At 43.8% G+C, this 18,138-nt stretch overlaps 1 protein-coding gene across 7 annotated transcripts in view; it reads right to left on the bottom strand.

Annotated features, from left to right (window-relative positions):
- The window catches only part of LOC123361996 (amyloid beta precursor protein), a 322,259-nt gene that overhangs the window by 184,501 nt on the left and 119,620 nt on the right, over nt 1-18,138 (bottom strand). For all 7 annotated transcript variants that reach the window (XM_045002229.1, XM_045002228.1, XM_045002225.1 and 4 more), the window contains exon 3: nt 5,631-5,760. In XM_045002229.1, the coding sequence (XP_044858164.1) occupies nt 5,631-5,760 (130 nt within the window). The remainder of the gene's footprint in view (nt 1-5,630; nt 5,761-18,138) is intronic.

An 18,138-nucleotide genomic window follows, 5' to 3' on the forward strand; every position in this document is an offset into this window, starting at 1 on the left:
GGCTGCTATAATTTGCATAGTCTGATTACAGGTGCTGGAGATTGCAAGACCTCAAATTACCTGCAGTACTCACTGCTTTCAGGGTGAAAACCCTGGTCCCAATTGAAGTCAACAGGAGTTTTGCCCTTTACTTCAAGGGGGCCAAAATTTCATCCTGGGTATTATTTTTAAAAAGAGAGATTCTAACTCAGCGAGAAGTTATGGACTTGGTGCAAGAATCACTGAATGAAAATTTCTGGCCTGTGTTGTGCATATCAGGCTAGGTTAGGGTGACCAGATGTCCCGATTTTATAGGGACAGTCCCGATATTTGGGGCTTTTTCTTACATAGATGCCTATTACCCCCCACCCCCATCCCGATTTTTCACACTTGCTCTCTGGTCACCCTAGGCTAGGTGATTATAATGTTGCCTTCTGACCTTAAAATCCATGAAGGGGTTTCATGTCTGGGGGGTGGCATGTGTACCGGTAAGTGATGCCAGGAGAGTTCTGGAAAAGCACTGGCTACACTCATCATCATCAGTCTAGCAACTTGAGCTGGTCACTATCCTCCACCAAGCACAAAGGAGGCATTCTGCCTCCTGACACTGCTATTCAAACAGCCCTCTTCTGTCTCTTATACAGGATAATTTAGCTCTTTAATCTCCTAAAGATCCACGATGGGTGTTATTTCTGTAGTATACAAATAACAGCAGCCAGAGCCTTATTAAAAAACGGATCTAAAAATCTCAGAATGTTTTTTTGGCTATGTAAATGTAGATCCATATTTCTGCTGCATGGTGTAAATAGAGACGCTCTGAACTTTATTAATAAAGAGGCTCTGAAACACATCATTATCCAACAATGAGAAGACAACAGAAGAAAATATTTTGCTAAGACAAGCAAAACTTCACTTACTGGATCCTGACAATCTTTCCTTTAATGAAAAGCTTCCCTTTCTCCACAATCTGAAATGCCTAAAATAATCCCAAGTGCCCAAGGCAGCATAAACTAGACACATGATAAAATTAGATTCTTGAAAGTGAAATGCATTCGTCGCATGAGACCACTCAACTTTATGTGATGTAATTTTATAAACACTGTGTGAAACCCAGCAAAATGCGTTACTTCACATCTGAAAGTAAGCAAAAGTGATAACATTTTTCTTCATCAGGTTAAATTTTCTTATTTCCCCCATGGCAAAAATTTAAGTAGTCACAGCTTGAATGTGTAGCTTTCTCAGATAATGGACTCTGATTTCATTTTAATTATTTATTGTTTATTTCTTTAGTCACATGAACTCAAGGAAAGGAAATATGAGCTATGTAATCTAATAAATTTGATCAATATTATTAGAACATTTTGCTACAAGCAATCTGCATAACTGCCATATAGCATAGTTTCACATGAGTGAGGCTAAGAACGCAGCCAAGTGCTAAAGTGATTTGCTTCATCCTCATATCCCAGAAAGCCTCAACTAAAAGACAGGCATGCAAATGAATAGTGAAGATGTTTTGTCATGAAAGCAAACATATTTCTGCCACTCAAGCAACGTTTCTCACCCCTATGGAGAGATAAATCCCAAATGGAAATAAACTACGCACTGACTCAGTGTAGTCCAAGTGTCTCTCTTGCTGAAAATATTATTTAAAAAGTCTATACAATAGTTCTTGAAGAACCACTTCAGTATGTTATAATGGTATATGTTTTAGCAGATCATTAAGTGGGAGCATTTAAAGCTTCTATTTAAAGTATTGTTTCCTCTGGATATATTTAGGCTCCTATCTTACAACATGGTTCTTACAGGCAGACTCCTGTACCCGTCTGGATTCCCAGTGGCTTCAGTGGGGCTCTCTCTCTCTTCAGGGATCTGTCTATGTGCAGTTGATTGCAGGACCAGGGTCTTAGATAACAGTATATAGAATGGTCACAATGCTGATGCTGCACTTTTAGCAGCTGACACACATGCAGCCAGGCAGAGCAGTGGATGCACAAGATACCCAACGTACATACAGAAAGTTAATTTAACTTTTAAAAATTACACTAACAGCTTTTAGAGAAAATTCATTTCCTTAGAAAGTAATTTAAAAAAAAAATCTTAGAGTTCATTTTTAACCTGGACTCAGCTAAGACAACATGGTTGTAAGTCAGGATAAAGTGATCCAAAACAGAAAGTCATACAGTGACTGTTTACATTATGCAGTAGTATCTGTACTGAGTTGCTAAAGTATAATTTTGCAGCCTGACACAGAGTACACAGAACAGATAACTTCATGTAGCGCAGGATTTTAAGAAGAGCTGAAACCAAATCCTCAGATTGCAAGATCCCTGAACTTCCAGGCACTTCGGATCATGGTAAGAACTTGGCCATGGACTGCCAAATGTTAAAATCGTAGTGGCCAAGTAGGGCCTGATGGTTGGCCACTCTTAACTGGAGACTGGCCATAGAATATTTTTTTCTGCCAAAGAGATCAAGCCTCTTCACCTCTTTATTCTTAGGGGTTGATACTGGTTGGCCCTGCTTATCATGCTCATTGGCTGCAGATACCACCAGTGAGCTAGGAGCAGGGTGTGTATATAGGTATTCAAATCCCTTAGTAGGGAGACACTGTAATACTTCCTCTACCGCCCGCTTGGAAATGGGGGGCAGGGACGAGGAAGTTTGCTACAAGGCTTTAGTCAGCTTTGCCACTCCTACGGGGATGGGTAATGCCACCCTGGAGGGGGCTGCTGAACTTCAAACCTCAAACAGGGAGCCAGAGGGTTCTGCCAAATCCTCAGCCTCTAACCCCAGGTTCGAAGCCACCCTCTTGAGAAGCTCCTAGTGAACTTTTATATCATCCTGAGGGACCATGTGGGAAGGTCCCTCTATTGCCTCATCAGGCAAACAGGATGAGGAGGCAGATAACTGCCGGTCTGCCAACTCCATGGCCTCTGGCAGAAGAGCCCCAGCTGGGGCTGGGTGACCCTGGGGATCTTGGTCTGACTCTGCTTCCCAGTCTGGGGGCGGGCGGGAGACTGTCACCGACCATTTCTCAGACTCCTCTGAGACCGATCGGTGTCCCTCCCATGGTTAGGGAAACCCCAAGGGGTTCCATTGCTGCCTGGGAGCCGGCTATCGGCACTGGGGCCACGCGGACACTGGTGGCCCTGATGGGAATGCCGATGCCCCCAGTGGGTGGCCCTGGCCTGACGATAGATCTTCCTCCTCACTCACTGAGTCTAATGCGGGAGACTTAGGGACTGAGGGACTATGATGGTACCGATGCTGCCTGTCTACCCCAATATCGTCTGCCTTCTCCTTGGGTCTCCACCAGTGACCTGTACTGCGATGTACAGTGCCATGCCTCTGGTGACCGGCGTCATCATTCAGAGGATCGGTGATGGTACCCCGGCGATCAACGCCTTACGCTTTGAGAGCACTGCCACTCCGTAGATTGGGAGCAAGAGGATTAACGTCCCAGCTCAGGGGATCGACGCCTTGCCCATAGGGATCGGAACTGGTACAGTGACGGGACTCTGAGGACCGGCGTCTGGACTCTCCGGAGCAATGTTGCAAGCTTGGAAATTGACCTCACCGCTCCATGAACTCGTGCTGGGACTCTGGGGACTGGCAACGCACCTCCACAGGTCTGCGCCAGACAGCCAGCGAAGGACACCAGGATCCCAAGGAATGTTGTCTAGTGTCCACAGAATGATGCCAGGAACTCTGACAGGTGGCACTGCTCTGGTGAGCGCTGGCGGGGCACTCCCTGTGTCAGGGTAAGGTGCCGCACCAATGGGGACCGCTGGAAAGGTCCCAGAGAGTGTTTACCACTTGAACGGGGCACATCACTGTCTGGCGTGGGCGGCGCCGGAAGGAATCATATGTCCTTAGCGGCCTGAAAGGCCTTTGGTGTGGATGGCACTGCCAGGTGCTGAATGCCTCTGCCGCTTTCCGGGGTAGCGGGCGGGTCACAAAGGGGTCTCGACAGCTCAACAGGTGCGGAAGCCTGGCCACTGTCCAGAGGGGAAGAGCTGCCTCGCACAGGTCTTTATTCCCCTCCAGCTCTCTCCTTCCCTTTACGGGACGTAGGAGAAAGCCCTCTCCCAGCCTCTCTTTGCTTTTTAGCCTCCGACCAACACTGGCAGTGTGATCCGCACCAAAGCTGTGGTAAGGGCCGACTCCATAAAGAGCACTCTTAGCCGAATGTCCCTCTCCTTTTTGGTCTGCGGCTTGAAACTCTTACAAATGTGACACTTGTCGCTCAGGTAGGTCTCCCCCAAACACTTTAGACAGCTTTGATGGGGATTACTGACTGGCATAGATTTTTTGCAGTGGTCACAAGGCTGAAAGCCCTAGGCTAAGTCCTGCAGGGGACTAACTATTTCTAACTTATACACTAAGGGAACTAATACACTACACAAACTTTCTAATAACTATATACAAGAGAATTCACAACTGGGCACAGTTGAGAAGGAACGCTTGCCGAGGCAAGGAGACGTACCAGCACAGTCATTGGCAGTAAGATGGAACTGAGGGAGGGGGTGCCAGCGGCGCCCCTTATACCGGCATATACGCACGCCACTCCAGAGGGCACCAGAACCTATGGATACCACTGAGGGAAAAACTTTCAGCATCGGTGCATGTGGCGAGCACACACATATACACAATGGAATGGACATGAGCAAGCCCTCGAAGAAGAAGTGAACATATTCTTAATTAGAATTCAACAGCCTATTCTCTTAATTTATGTGTGTTTCACCTCTGAAAAACAGAAACCACGGAGGAAAAAAACAGGATCCAAAAGGCGGGACTAAAGCCAAGAGGTTTCCTATACCACCCAACATTTATTTAATATAACAATAGCATTCAGAAGCCCTGAGATAGATCTAGGGCCCATTGTGGAAGGCACTGTTCAAACACATAGAAAAATATAAAAACATAAGAGCGTCCATACTGTGTCAGACCAATGGTCCATCCAGCGCAAGATCCTGTCTTCCGACAGTGGCTGGGGCCAGATGCTTCAGAGGAAATGAACAGAACAGGGGAATTATTGAGTGATGCACCCCGTCATCCAATCCCAACTTCTGGAAATCAGAAATCTGGGGACACCCCGAGCATGGGGCTGAATCCCTGACCGTCTTGGCTAATAACCATTGAAGGGTCTATCCTCTATGAACTTATCTAATTCTTTTTTGAACCCAGTTATACTTTTGGCCTTCAAAACATCCTCTGGCAACTAGTTCAACATCTTGACTGTGCATTGTGTTTCTTTTAAATCTGCTGTCTGGTGCCTCGCCCCACCCAAGCCGGGAGCAGCGCGGAGCTGGAGCTGGACACCACACGAAGCCGGGAGCAGCCCAGGGCTGGAGCGGGGAGCCACGCGGGAATAGAAGTCAAGCTATGCCTATGCCCAATGCAGGACAGAGCCCCAAGTCCCGCTGGGCCCTGGAGTTTTTACAGCATGTTGAAGGGGGCCTCAGTAAGAAAAAGGTAGAGAATCCCTGGTCTAAAGAACTGTTGAAATGGACAATACTCGCCAGGAGAAATATGAAGATGTGAGAATGTTGCATAGTCATCCCCGTTTCCCAAGGAGGAGAGAGTTTTAAATGAACAGATACATATGGAGAGAAAACAGAACTGCAGATTTAAGAATCTACACAACTCACCCAAGCACCTGTAGGGAACCACAATGTGAGGGTGACTCTTGCACTGCTTCCGTCCCCTCTTGCACCAGTTTTGGATTGTCACAGGCTGGTTGGCTTCCACAACATTGGTAATTTGCAATTCAGGATAAACCTAATGTTCAAAATACAAAGAGAACAAATGTAATCAAAGGCATATTTACTGTGTTATTAAATAGTGTTGACATTGATATCACAGAGTGATGTTCAATATCACGCCTTCCTCCATCTGTTGTATATTATGTAACTATCATTCATCAATTCTATTTCAGACAATGAATTTATATTGTTATATGATTCACCCAAGTAGAAGCTATACTCCATTAAGAAAACAAGAACGAATAATTATCAACTATGATTGTGAATGTGGCGATACCCAACTGTCTCTTTTAAAACATTAAGTGACTCCCCATCCCTGACTCCATGTCCACCTGAACTGAACATATCAATCCCTGTTCAGCTTAGTTTTCCTCAGTTGTCACCAAAAGGGACATCTTTCTGTTTAGCTACAGTGTCCCCTACCGCATAACCAGTTCATCAATCTCCTCTCAAGACTCTGAACTTCCCCTCTTTTCCCAAGTCTAATCATGGACTCATCCTAAACTCAGAGCCCTCCTTTCCCCTAACATTGTTGCATTCGGAAAATCTATTTCTGAATGTCAGCTATCACTTTCCCAATACAGCCCTCATCTGCCTCCACACTGCTGAATCACTTATTCATTTGCATGCTTAGATTATTGCTGTTCCCTCCTTTCTGACTTTCCTAAATTGCTCATCTCAAAATCCAGTCTGTTCCAAACACTGCAGTATACTACTCAACCCACACATGTTGACAGTCATGCCATTCCAGCCCTGAAAGGAACTACTCATTTACAGTCATTGCCATGATCCCAATCCATCCCCATCTGCCATCTCGTTTCTCCTTCAATCCTACACACACACTCCCCCTTTTCCTCTTTCATTTCTGGCCCCAGCTGCTCTCCTTTGTCAGGGGTCAATTCTTCACTGGTAACCAGCTATATGGAACAGTCTACTCACCTCCCGATAATCTAGTTTCTCCATCCCTTCTTTTGAAAGGAAGTGAAAACTCATCTCTAATGCTGCCTACGATCAGTAATCCATCAACCAGATCCTCACATGGAATTTACTGTGCTACTAACTTCCCTTTACTTCTCATCTCATCAACTACTCCAACCTATCCTCAACTCGCTGTAATTGTTGTGCATGAAGATACTTGAAAGAGCATACAGTTCTGGAGCCTTAACATTCTGCCTTCCATACAGGGAGGTTTTTGTTTTGTTTTTTCTGTAGTTAGGAACTCAGTGTGTTGAATGGAATACAACTTGCAGAGTAGGAAACCCTTTGCATGATGGGTGGAGTTTTAAAGACGCCTGATTGATATTAAGTTCAATTATCATTTGTATTACTTGCATTCTGGTAGCACATAGAGACCCAGTCAGGAGCAAGGCTCCATCCTGCTCAGCACTGTACAAACAGAGTAAAAGATGATACCTGCCCAAATAGCTTACAATCTAATTAAGATAAAATGAAACACGTGGGTGCAGCAAAGTCAGAACTGTATCTTTAATTAAAGTTGAAATTTAAAAGCATAACATTTAAATGGCAATGATAAGTAGCCATACATTTTTGTGCTCTTTTAGGCTGCTCTGAGATTAACACTACTTGAATTCAAGGAGCGTGGAGGTAGCACATGTATATTGGAAAGGAGGCATAGGATGCAGTATAAACATCAAACAGAGGATTATGGGAATGGGAAGTTCTCTCCTAATGGTAAATTGAAGGAGATTGTAATTGAAATACTGTACAGCCACACCCTGGACTGATGTTTAAAACACATTATAAATTACATTTAAATAATTTGTTACATGTAAGCCCAGGACAATTACCTTCTCTTGCAATGGAAAATGATCAATTACAGAAGGAGATAGTTATTCAAGGCTGAAAGATTAGCATGTTATGCGGAACATTCATATCCGACAGGGTGAATACCATCCTATGTATCACATGGCATCCGGCACTGCATTAATTACTACTATAAAAAGGGAAAAGAAAAAAAATCCATGACTGCATATTATCTCCATGACGGAACCACTGTACTTCCAATATTATATGGAACAGTTTATCTTTTACATTAGATCAGATGTATTTCTTTTAATAGTAAAAGGGACAGGATTTGGGGTTTTTGACTCCAACTTCTAGGACCATTATTTATATGAAGCAAAGCAAGAAATGCGAAGAATATGAGTCTATATGGATAATGTTGCTGTGGAGTTTACTACCAATATTTCTGTATTTGTGAGACCTTGGATTGGCTTTGTTCCACTTACTTGTATCTGTTCTGTAGCAGATAGATTTAAGCGTTTACTATTTACACTGTAAATGCACTAAAATTTTCATATTCAGTTATTAAAAATCTGCATAAAGTGAATGCAACAGAATCTGCTGCTCTATCTCCTTAGGTGTGCAAGTACTGAATTTTAATCAAGTTGACAATATTATGAACGAAATAAACTCTTATTTTCACCCCCTGAACCCTGGTGTCTCTTCCCTTCAGTTCTCCTCACTTCCCTTCACTGATAGGTGAGTGCACAATCATGCTTCTGTTCCTGTTCTCTGTCACAGCACTACCAAAATGCATTAATTAGGATTCCATGAAGCTGGTAAGTTTCAAGCTGCACTGTTGTGTAAACACTACTACTCAAAAGTACACAGGCTGTTTTGGGAGCCACAGGAGAGGTACAACAGACGGATTTGGTTTGCTGCGTTGACTAAAGGCAATATTTGAGAGGACAAAAGTTTACCACTCCAAATACAGACCCCTTAAACTGAATTTCTGATGGCATCATTAACAATACCTTGGGTCATAAGACTGAGGCATGATGCAATGTCACTGAAATGTTCTCACTGCAGAATTTTTCTGATATAGTTCACTGAATAAGTCAAACCCATAATGGAAATGTGGCTACTGTACATATGTACATTAAAAAACAACAACACACTAACATCTACAAAATGTCAAGTTTTAAAGTGTTTTTGTTGGAAAAGAAAGAAAGAAAGAAAGAAAGAAAGAAAGAAAGAAAGAAAGAAAGAAAGAAAGAAAGAAAGAAAGAAAGAAAGAAAGAAAGAAAGAAAGAAAGAAAGAAAGAAAGAAAGAAAGAAAGAAAGAAAGAAAGAAAGAAAGAAAGAAAGAAAGAAAGAAAGAAAGAAAGAAAGAAAGAAAGAAAGAAAGAAAGAAAGAAAGAAAGAAAGAAAGAAAGAAAGAATAAATCACTGACAAAAGTGTATGTAGACTTCAGGACTCCAATTCAGGAAATCTTTCCTATTCAGGACAACACTTTAGCACATGGTTAAAGTTAACCACATACTAAGGTGCCTTCCTGATGATTACAATTAACTATTGATGTGAGGCCTTGTTAAAACAGTAGTAGCAAGACACAGATTAAGATAAAATAGGATAATTAATCCATGTTTTAGCTGAAATTTTCCTTTCTTAAAATAAATTAGGTCCACAGATCCATGACACTGGGTACTCTACTCTATGCAGCCCTGGAGGCAAACCAAACCTGTCAATCAGAAGCAGACAAGGTGCGGCTCCAACCACCACTCGAGACACTTCCTGGGAAACACTAAGCACTCTATCAGGAAGGAAACTTAAGTAGTAAGATTAAACAGAACCATCCTCCTGTAGAGCAAGGTATTCATCTAACAAAAAACTTTGAGTGCCAATTAAGAATTCAATATCTTTTCCCCAACTGACAGCCCATTCAGGTGGCTTGTCTCTGTGGACTGCATTACTCCAAGAAAGGAAATTTCCAGGTGAGCCCCGGATAAAATTTTCCTATTTTTATTCGTAATGAGGTCCACAGATCCATGACATCCAGATTTTTATACCAGCATCTATTCGAGGCAAGAACTATTTAGAGTTATTTACAGATATGAAAGAGCATAACCCTTTATTAATAGTTAATGGGATACTACTATAGCAAGGAGCACCCATCTACTAAAGTCAGCACCAGATGCTTGATGTCCAGCTTGCAGAATTTGAAGGTGGTACGAACAGGTGACCAAGTAGCTGCTTTACTGATTTTCTTTTGTGTATGATCTTTCTGCCCATGAAGCTGCCACAGTTCAAATGGAGTGAGCTCTGATTCCGGAAGACTGAGTTACACATTTTTTGACTTGTGCGCTTCTGAGATGAAAATAATTTGGACACCTGGAAGCAGAGGATTTTGAAGCTTTCTTTCCCTTTGACACTGGATAATAAAGCACAAAGCATGTGTCTTTCTGACCTGAGCTGTGTGGTAAATATATACTTGGAGAGCTCAGCAGACTCCAAAGTATGCCACAATTACTCTTTGCGGCAAAATGAAGCTGGACAGGAGGATGGAAGTACAATCTCCTGTGCTTTATGGAGCCTGCAGTTAGATCTTTTAGTATGAAGACTGATCAGTTCTGACTACCACTTTGGCCTTATGAAACATGCAATAATGCAGTTCCTGGAAAAGAGCTCACAACTCAGACACCCTAAGAACAGAGAAGATTGCTATCAAAAACACCACTTTAATGATTAGAAAGTAATGAGGCACCTTCACCAGTAGTTCAAACGGAGGGCCTGTAATGGCAATTAGAACTAGGTAAGATCACATAATATAATTTGATGCATTACAGGAGGATGTAGAAGAGATGCTGCACTCCTTTAAAAAAAAAAAAAAGTCAGGCATAGCCTGAGTCTATCTTAAAGAAATTTGAGACACTGTGGTACTGAAGCAGATGTGGGGGTTGACCTCCGGGCCCCTGAATACAGAGTTAGTAGATTTATTTCTAGTAACTAAAATCATGGATATTACCTCTCTGAATAAACTTGGCTTAAGAGGCTCTATTTAAGAACCAGGCAGTTAGGCTTAGATTGTCTGGATTCTGATGCATAATTGGCCCTTATATCATCATATCCCTTCTGGACAGACAGCTGATGGGAGGTCTTTGGACCACGTCAAGACGGTCAGAGAACCAAGGACTCTTGACCAGAACTGGGCTACCACAACTATCAGTGCTGCTTCTCTCCTGATCTTTTGTAGCATTCTGATGTGTAAAGGAAAGGGAAGGGAGGCATATAAAGGTCCCTTCTGGCCATCTCTGCAACAGGCTTTGTCACCTTGGCTCTGTGATTCCACCAGCAAGAGGAGGAGACTGATACTTTGTAATTCAGGTGGGAGGCAAACAGATCTATCTTTTACCAGGCAATGAAACACCTCTGGGTGTAGTTCCCATTCTGAATGATCTAACTTTCCCCTGCTGAGCCAGTTAGCCACAACATTCAGTTTTTCCTTGGATGTGAAGGGAGCGACTTGTCTGTAGTGTCTCCTTTGCCCAAGTCATCAGGAGGTCTGCTTCTCTTTGAAAAACTGTAAACCATGTTCCCCTTTTTTTGCTGATGTATGACATGGCTGAAGTGTTGTCAGTCATGATAAGTAGGAGGCAAGTCCAGATACAGAAGCAAAGCCTTGAGATCATATTGGCTTTGCCTTGTGCTGACAAAACTTTGTAGTGTAGACAAGGCGTAAGAATATCCACATGGGAGACCACTGAACGCAGAAAAGACAGAAGTACATGAACAGGCTGACTGTTTTGATAAGATTTCTTAGCTTTTTCTGACTTCCTTGCAATAAGGTGTTCTGTAGAGGACATGACACTGGAAATACATTGAGACTTTTAAACAGCTCTCACAAAACGGTGGCTCTGCAGCATACTTATTGCTTTGATGGTACTGACTCTGGATGAGGCTTGGATAAGGAAGTCACCAAAACAGGGTTAAAAGACTCCTTCCTGAGCTGCTACTAACACCACCAGCATTTTCATAAACTCTTGCAGTGCTGTTGATAAATCAAAGAGAAAGAACTTGTATTGGTAACACTGTGCTCTCAAAACACAGCTTAGGACACATCTATGAGACTGTCAAATTGAGATATGAAGATAGGTGTCCTTCAAATCTATTGATGTGCTGCAGTCCCTTTGTTCATGGCAGTGTGGATTATAAGATCTCCATCATGAATTCTGATTTCTTCATGGATCTGTTGAGATAACTAATGTCAAGATGTGCTCTGGGGCCTTGTTTTGTCTGAAGGGGAGGGACAGGTTCAGTTGCTCCAGAATGAGATGGGGAGTCTGCATACCCTAACTCTTCCTTAGACTACAGAAATTTATTTACAGGCTAGAAGAGACCATCCTCACAATACCGTTCATCCACACTAGCGTTGCATCTGAAAGTAACCAGGGGGATGAGGGTGGATTAGGAGGAAGTGGGAATGACAGCCCAATAGTTATGATATGGCGACCCATAGTGGCCCCTGAGGAGGACAGCCCCGATACTTTCAGTCTTTTAGGTGTGGCAGAAAAATCCTTATCATGCTATTACACACTCACAGGGTTTATGAGGCGTATAGCTACAGCTTCTCTAAGGCAAGTGCATACCTTATAACTCAGAATAGTTAGTACTCTTTTGCCTTAAAATCTATTTTCTGTTTTTTTGCGGTTTTTTTCTCTTTTTAATAATATTTTATTATGTGAGTCTTTAGCTCTGATTTGGAGTGTCGATCTTCCTCCTCTAAGCAAGGAGAATTTCTTTTGTGGGATTGTGTGTGCATGTCAAGAGGAAACACTTGTCTGTGGCCTGGTCTTTCCAGCATTGACTTCACATGCTGCACTCCATGAAGGTGACCAGGGGACATAGGTGCTAATGGATTATCCCCCATGCTGCATGCCACAAAGATGAGCAGAGGAACGAAGTGCCGTGGATATCTGCCCGGCTGCACTCTGCAGATTTATGCGGCTTGAGGGAAACAGATTTCACTCTGTGACTTGGAAATCACTTGAATCAGACTCTTAAGATGAAGGGGGCTGAGAGCTTTTATTCTTTCCTTATGTTGGGACAACTAGAGGGGTCTGAACATTTGAAAGACTTCTTTTCTTATGCCTCCCTCCTGCTCAGGAGAGAGGAATTTCAGAATGACAGTCCAGGAGGGCTGGGGGAGAGAACCATGTGGTTGGTTATTCTTTTGATCAGGTTTCTGGCCCTGAAAAAGTGGAGGTTCTGACTGGAGATTTGTGCTGGAATGGCTCCAGAAGGGGGCTCCCCTGTATCCCTCGCTTTAAGAGAAATTCCTGGACCTGGCCTGGAGATAGGTCAACTCCACCCCAAGGGAACCAGGCTCCAAACCTGAACATTCAACGGCGAGTCCTTGGCTTGTTTGCTGCACTGGGAAACAGTGCTGGTAGGGCGCAGCCCTGAATCACTGCAGGGCCGAAATGGGGCTTGCTGTACAGCAGAAGGAGGGGATGGGCCCAATGGCCTGTTACCAGACTCTCCTCCTTGTTCAGTCTCTGGATCCCTGCCAGTAGCTCCCTGCCACTGCAGAAGTAAAGGAGAGAGGCTGGGCAGGTGCGTCACAGTCAACAGGCATGGCTGTGAGCCAAGGCTCCATTGGCAAGGTGGGAAGTTTCTCTGGCCCTTTGATATTGTGCTTCCACCTACACTCACCCCGTATGTATGAGGGAGTTTGGGGTGGGTAGGGAGCCATCACTTGCTACTCCTGGGGCTGCTGCCATAGCATGTGCCAAGCCTGGGGAATTTTGGTGCTGAGGTACTGCCAATGCTCCCTGGAAGCTCTCCTGCTTGGGGAGGGAGGCTGCTGGAAACCCTCTCCATGCCTGAACACTGGCTTTCCCTCTCTTAGGCCTGGTCTACACTAAGGGTGGGGGGGGGTCGAACTAGGGTACGCAAGTTCAGCTACGCAAATAGCGTAGCTGAACTCGAAGTACCCTAGTTCGACTGACTTACCCGTCCAGACGCGGCGGGGTCGAACTCCGCGGCTCCAAGGTCGACTCCGCCACCGCCGTTTGCGGTGGTGGAGTTCCGGAGTCGACCGGAGCGCGCGGGGAGTTCAAACTATCGCGTCTTGATTAGACGCGATAGTTCGAACTCCGAGAAGTCGAACTCACCGCGTCGATCCGCGCGGTGAGTATGGACCTGCCCTTAGGCTACATCAACACTATAAGCTAGGGGTGTGATTCCCAGTTCGTGTAAACATACTCGTGCTGGCTCTCATCTGAGCTAGCACCCTTAAAATACTAGTAGCTGTAGTAGCATGGGCAGCCGTAGCATTGCACTAGCTACGCAGAGTACAAACCCACCCAAATCTCGTGGGTATGTACTCAGGGCCATTATCGTGCACCACTGCAGTTTATTTTTAGCATGCTAGCTCACATGAGAGCTAGCATGAGTATGTCTATGCAAGCTGGGAATCACACCCCTAGCTCACAGTGCAGATGTAGCCTTAGCAGTCTCTGCCACACAGCGCTCCACATGGATGATGAGCAGGGTACAGACAGTCCTAGAGCTGAGGAGAAAGGGAATCCTCTCTGCCAATAAAGGCAGACCCTGACAGCCTGCAGATTTTAAGGCTTCTTCAAATTTGCTCTGCAGCAGATAGAAGCTGTTCTGTCTGCCTGCAGCTGGAGAGGCAGATGAAAGCTGGCCTTTTGTTAGACATGGAGCCTCACCTCCCTTGTCTCTGATTGACAGGTAGGATCTGTCTCCAAGGCTGCAAAGCGCAAAGTACAGGCGAGTCGCATCATACACGCATTTAACTTACGCAAATTCAACTATATGCACTCGGCAAAAAAAAGAACAAGAAGAAGATACTTGTAAATAGTGCGGACGATTCCATCCAATGAGCAGTAGTCTGCACGTTTTTGAGGTTGAAGCCTAAGTGAGCGTGAGATGGGAGACGTGCATCTGCTGTTCCCTCAGTCAGTCTCAGTTCCCGCGTGCCTCTCATAGTGTGAGCATCTCGCTGGGCTGAGTGAGAGTCTAGTATTTAAAGATATGTATTTTTCTTATTACATGGCCCATAAACGCAAGTCAACTATTTCATCTGGTGCTCAACTGAAGAAACAGTGATCTGTTCCAACACTGGAGGAAAAATTGGCTGCGTTGGACTTCTTGAGAGATGGAATGTCGGTCTCCAACGTGGTGCGTAAATATGGCCACAACAAATCTAGCATCTTTGCCATCAAGAGTCGAGAGAAAGAAATTTGTCAGGCCGTGGCATCAAGTGCTCCGATAACTGCTAAGGTGACGAGCCAGGTGCATGATAAGATTTTAGTGAAGATTGAAAAGGCATTAAACTTATGGCTGGAAGACATGAACTGTAAACGTATGCCTATCGATGGCAACACGTTGCGAGAAAAGGCTCTTAGCCTCTACGTGCTGTTCAAACCTCCTGCCGAAGAGGGACAGCCTTCTGATGAGAAGGAATTCAAAGCCAGCCAAGGTTGGCTTAACGGTTTTAGGAACCGCTTCAACCTCAAAAAACGTGCAGACTACTGGTGAAGCTGCATCTGCCAATGAAGAGGCAGCAAAAGCCTACCCCGAACAATTAAAGAAAATCATAGCAGAAAAGGGTTATCTTCCAGAACAAGTTTTTAATGTTGACGAGACTGGGCTCTTCTGGAAAACAATGTCCAACCACACTTACATTTCGAAATCAGAAAGAAGCCCCTGGATTCAAAGCAGCTAAAGACTGTGTGACTGTGTTGTTTTGTGGCAATTCGGCAGGGCATTTAATAAAGCCAGACTTGCTCTACAGGGCTGCAAATCCCCTGCCCTAAAAGGCAAGAACAAAAATCTGCCTGGGTTCTGGCAATCAAATAAAAAGGCTTGGGTGATGGCAGCATAATTTCAGGACTGGTTCTGCAAGTGTTTCATTCCAGAGGTCAAGCAGAAGAGAAAGGACTTGACTTTAAAGTGTTGCTGATTATAGACAACGCTCCTGGCCACCCTACGGCACTCCGATTTGCACATAACGATGTTGAAGTCGTCTTTCTCCCCCCCATACCACCTCCATCCTCCAACCTCTCGACCAAGGCGTGATTCGCTGTTTCATGGCCATGTACACGAGGCTTACGTTCTCACAGATATGTAGCACTATGGATGCTGATCCCAATCTTAATGTGATTGAGTGTTGGAAGTCCTTCAACATTGCCGATTGCATCACTTATATTAAACAAGCAATGGATGCAATCAAGCCTGAAACAGTCAATGCATGTTGGCGAAACCTATGGAAAGAATATGTGAATGATTTGAAGGGTTTCCCGACCATTGACAAGGAAGTGAAACGCATTGTTCAGGTGGCCAGGCAAGTGGGTGGTGATGGCTTCGTCGACATCCTTGAGGAAGAAATTGAAGAATTAATTGAGAGCCATAGAGAAACATTGACTAACAAAGAGTTAGAGGAACTGATAAAATTGTCTACAGAAGACGAAGATGATGATGACAAACAGGAAGAGCCAGCGAGTTGGAATCTTCATACATTTGCTGAAGTGTTCCAAGCAGCGAAATGCTTGAATGATTTAATTTCTAAATACGATCCCTTTATGGAACAAAGCCTCAAAATCACACGTAGTATTACGGACGATTTGAGACCATATCAAGAAATGCTTGAGCAGCTCAAGAGACAACAGTGACAGTTGCCGATCATCATGTTTTTCAAGGAAAAACAGCCAGCAGCAGATGAGCCTACGCAATCATCTTCTCGAGCTGAATCAGAGCCAACCACTTCGTCTACGACTCGCTCTCCGTCACCCAAGCTCTCCGTCACCTCCATTTCCTGGATCAGCATCAAGCCCTGACAACCTCCTGTAATAACCCCCTGTAATTACCCCCTGTAATTAAAAATACAGTACTGTAAAATTATATTTTGCATATGTACTCTATTATATACTGTACATTACTGTATACATTATACATATTACTGTATAGGGTTGTATACACAAAACCATGTACAGTATACTGTACTTTACAGGTGATTTAAGGGATTTTCAAGGGTAATTTTGACTATACGCGATTTTCGCCTTACGCGCTGACTTTAGAACCTAGCCCCCACGTAAGATGCGACTCCACTGTGCCCAGTGTCATGGATCCATGGACCTCATGAATAAGAGGAAAGATGTTTGAACTAGTTTCAGCACGGATATAGCCTGTTTAAGCTGTTGGCAATATACTTTTTACTGAACCAAATACCATGGACTAGCCCAGTGGTTCTGAAACTACGGCCGCCGCTTGCTCAGGGAAAGCCCCTGGCAGGCCAGGCCGGTTTGTTTACCTGCCGTGTCCACAAGTTCGGCTGATCGCGGCTCCCACTGGCCGCGGTTCACCGCTCCAGACTAATAGGGGCTGCAGAAAGGGCGACCAGCACATCCCTCGGCCCACACCGCCTCCTGCAGTCTCCATTGGCAGGGAGCCGCGATCGGCTGAACCCGCGGACGTGGCAGGTAAACAAACTGGCCCGGCCCACCAGGGGCTTTCCCTGAACAAGCGGCGGCGAACCACTGAACTAGTCTGCTTTTGACACATACCATTTAGCCACATAAAAGCACCAATACAAAAAAGTCTTCTGTTGTATTTTACATTCGTTACTAGATTCCTAATTTCTTTTGACAGCTCACATAAATGAGCCTTTCATACTTGCACAACCAAAATTAGACTTTGATTTCACTAATTAATCAAATACTGGTAACACAAACCTACTGAAGCAACAGTTCCCATAACTTGAAGTGGGATCTACTCAGGGCCAGAGGGAAATCATATTCATGTTTATTTGTCGTATCCCTGAGGAGACAGTTTCTTCTAGATGGTCAAAATTATTAACTTTAGAAGATTATGGCAGAAGGGATAGCTCTAAATACTCTCAATCCTCTGAACTACTGTATAGCAAAACAACATTTAAATACACTAAAAATAAAAGTTAAGCAAAGACATAAAAGACATTTAGGCAATCAAAAGGTGACAAACTGTAAATTGTCCATGTGTAAGTTTTCTTTAATCTTGATATTTATTTTTTAAACTTCATTCTATTTAATGCAATTTGTATCCAGTTAAATTTAGCTGTAAATAATATAAGTCTGGTGACATTTGGTCATATAGGCCCCAATCCGACAAAGACTTATCCTTGTGTTTAACATTATTGCTGAGAGTAATTGCATAGATTTCAAACAACTGGAGTCAGAGTAAAACAAATAAATGCATGTGTGTTTTGTACACTGGAACAAATCCTGCACACATCACACAAGTAATCCTCAGTGGTTTCAGCAGAACTATTCAGGGGCAAAATTTATAAGAAAACACTTTTATTTAAAAGGAATTTTTTTCTCCTAAATTTCCCCATGAAAAACTTCCTTTTTTTTAAAACAAAAACTGAAACTGGAAAATTTTTGATTTTCATGAACTGTTTTTGACACAAATATTTGATTTGCAAAAAAAAATTCTGAAAACACTTAAAAAACTCAACCCCCCTCCCCCCAAAAAAATCTGCACTACTTACAGGATTATTATAAGACCCAACCTCTTGTTCACTGATCTGTGCTACAGTATTCTAATCAAATTTGTGGCACTTCATAGCACACTATGTATTCATTT

This window comes from Mauremys mutica, chromosome 1 (genome assembly GCF_020497125.1).
Source record: "Mauremys mutica isolate MM-2020 ecotype Southern chromosome 1, ASM2049712v1, whole genome shotgun sequence".
In the NCBI taxonomy this organism is placed as follows: Eukaryota; Metazoa; Chordata; order Testudines; family Geoemydidae; genus Mauremys; species Mauremys mutica.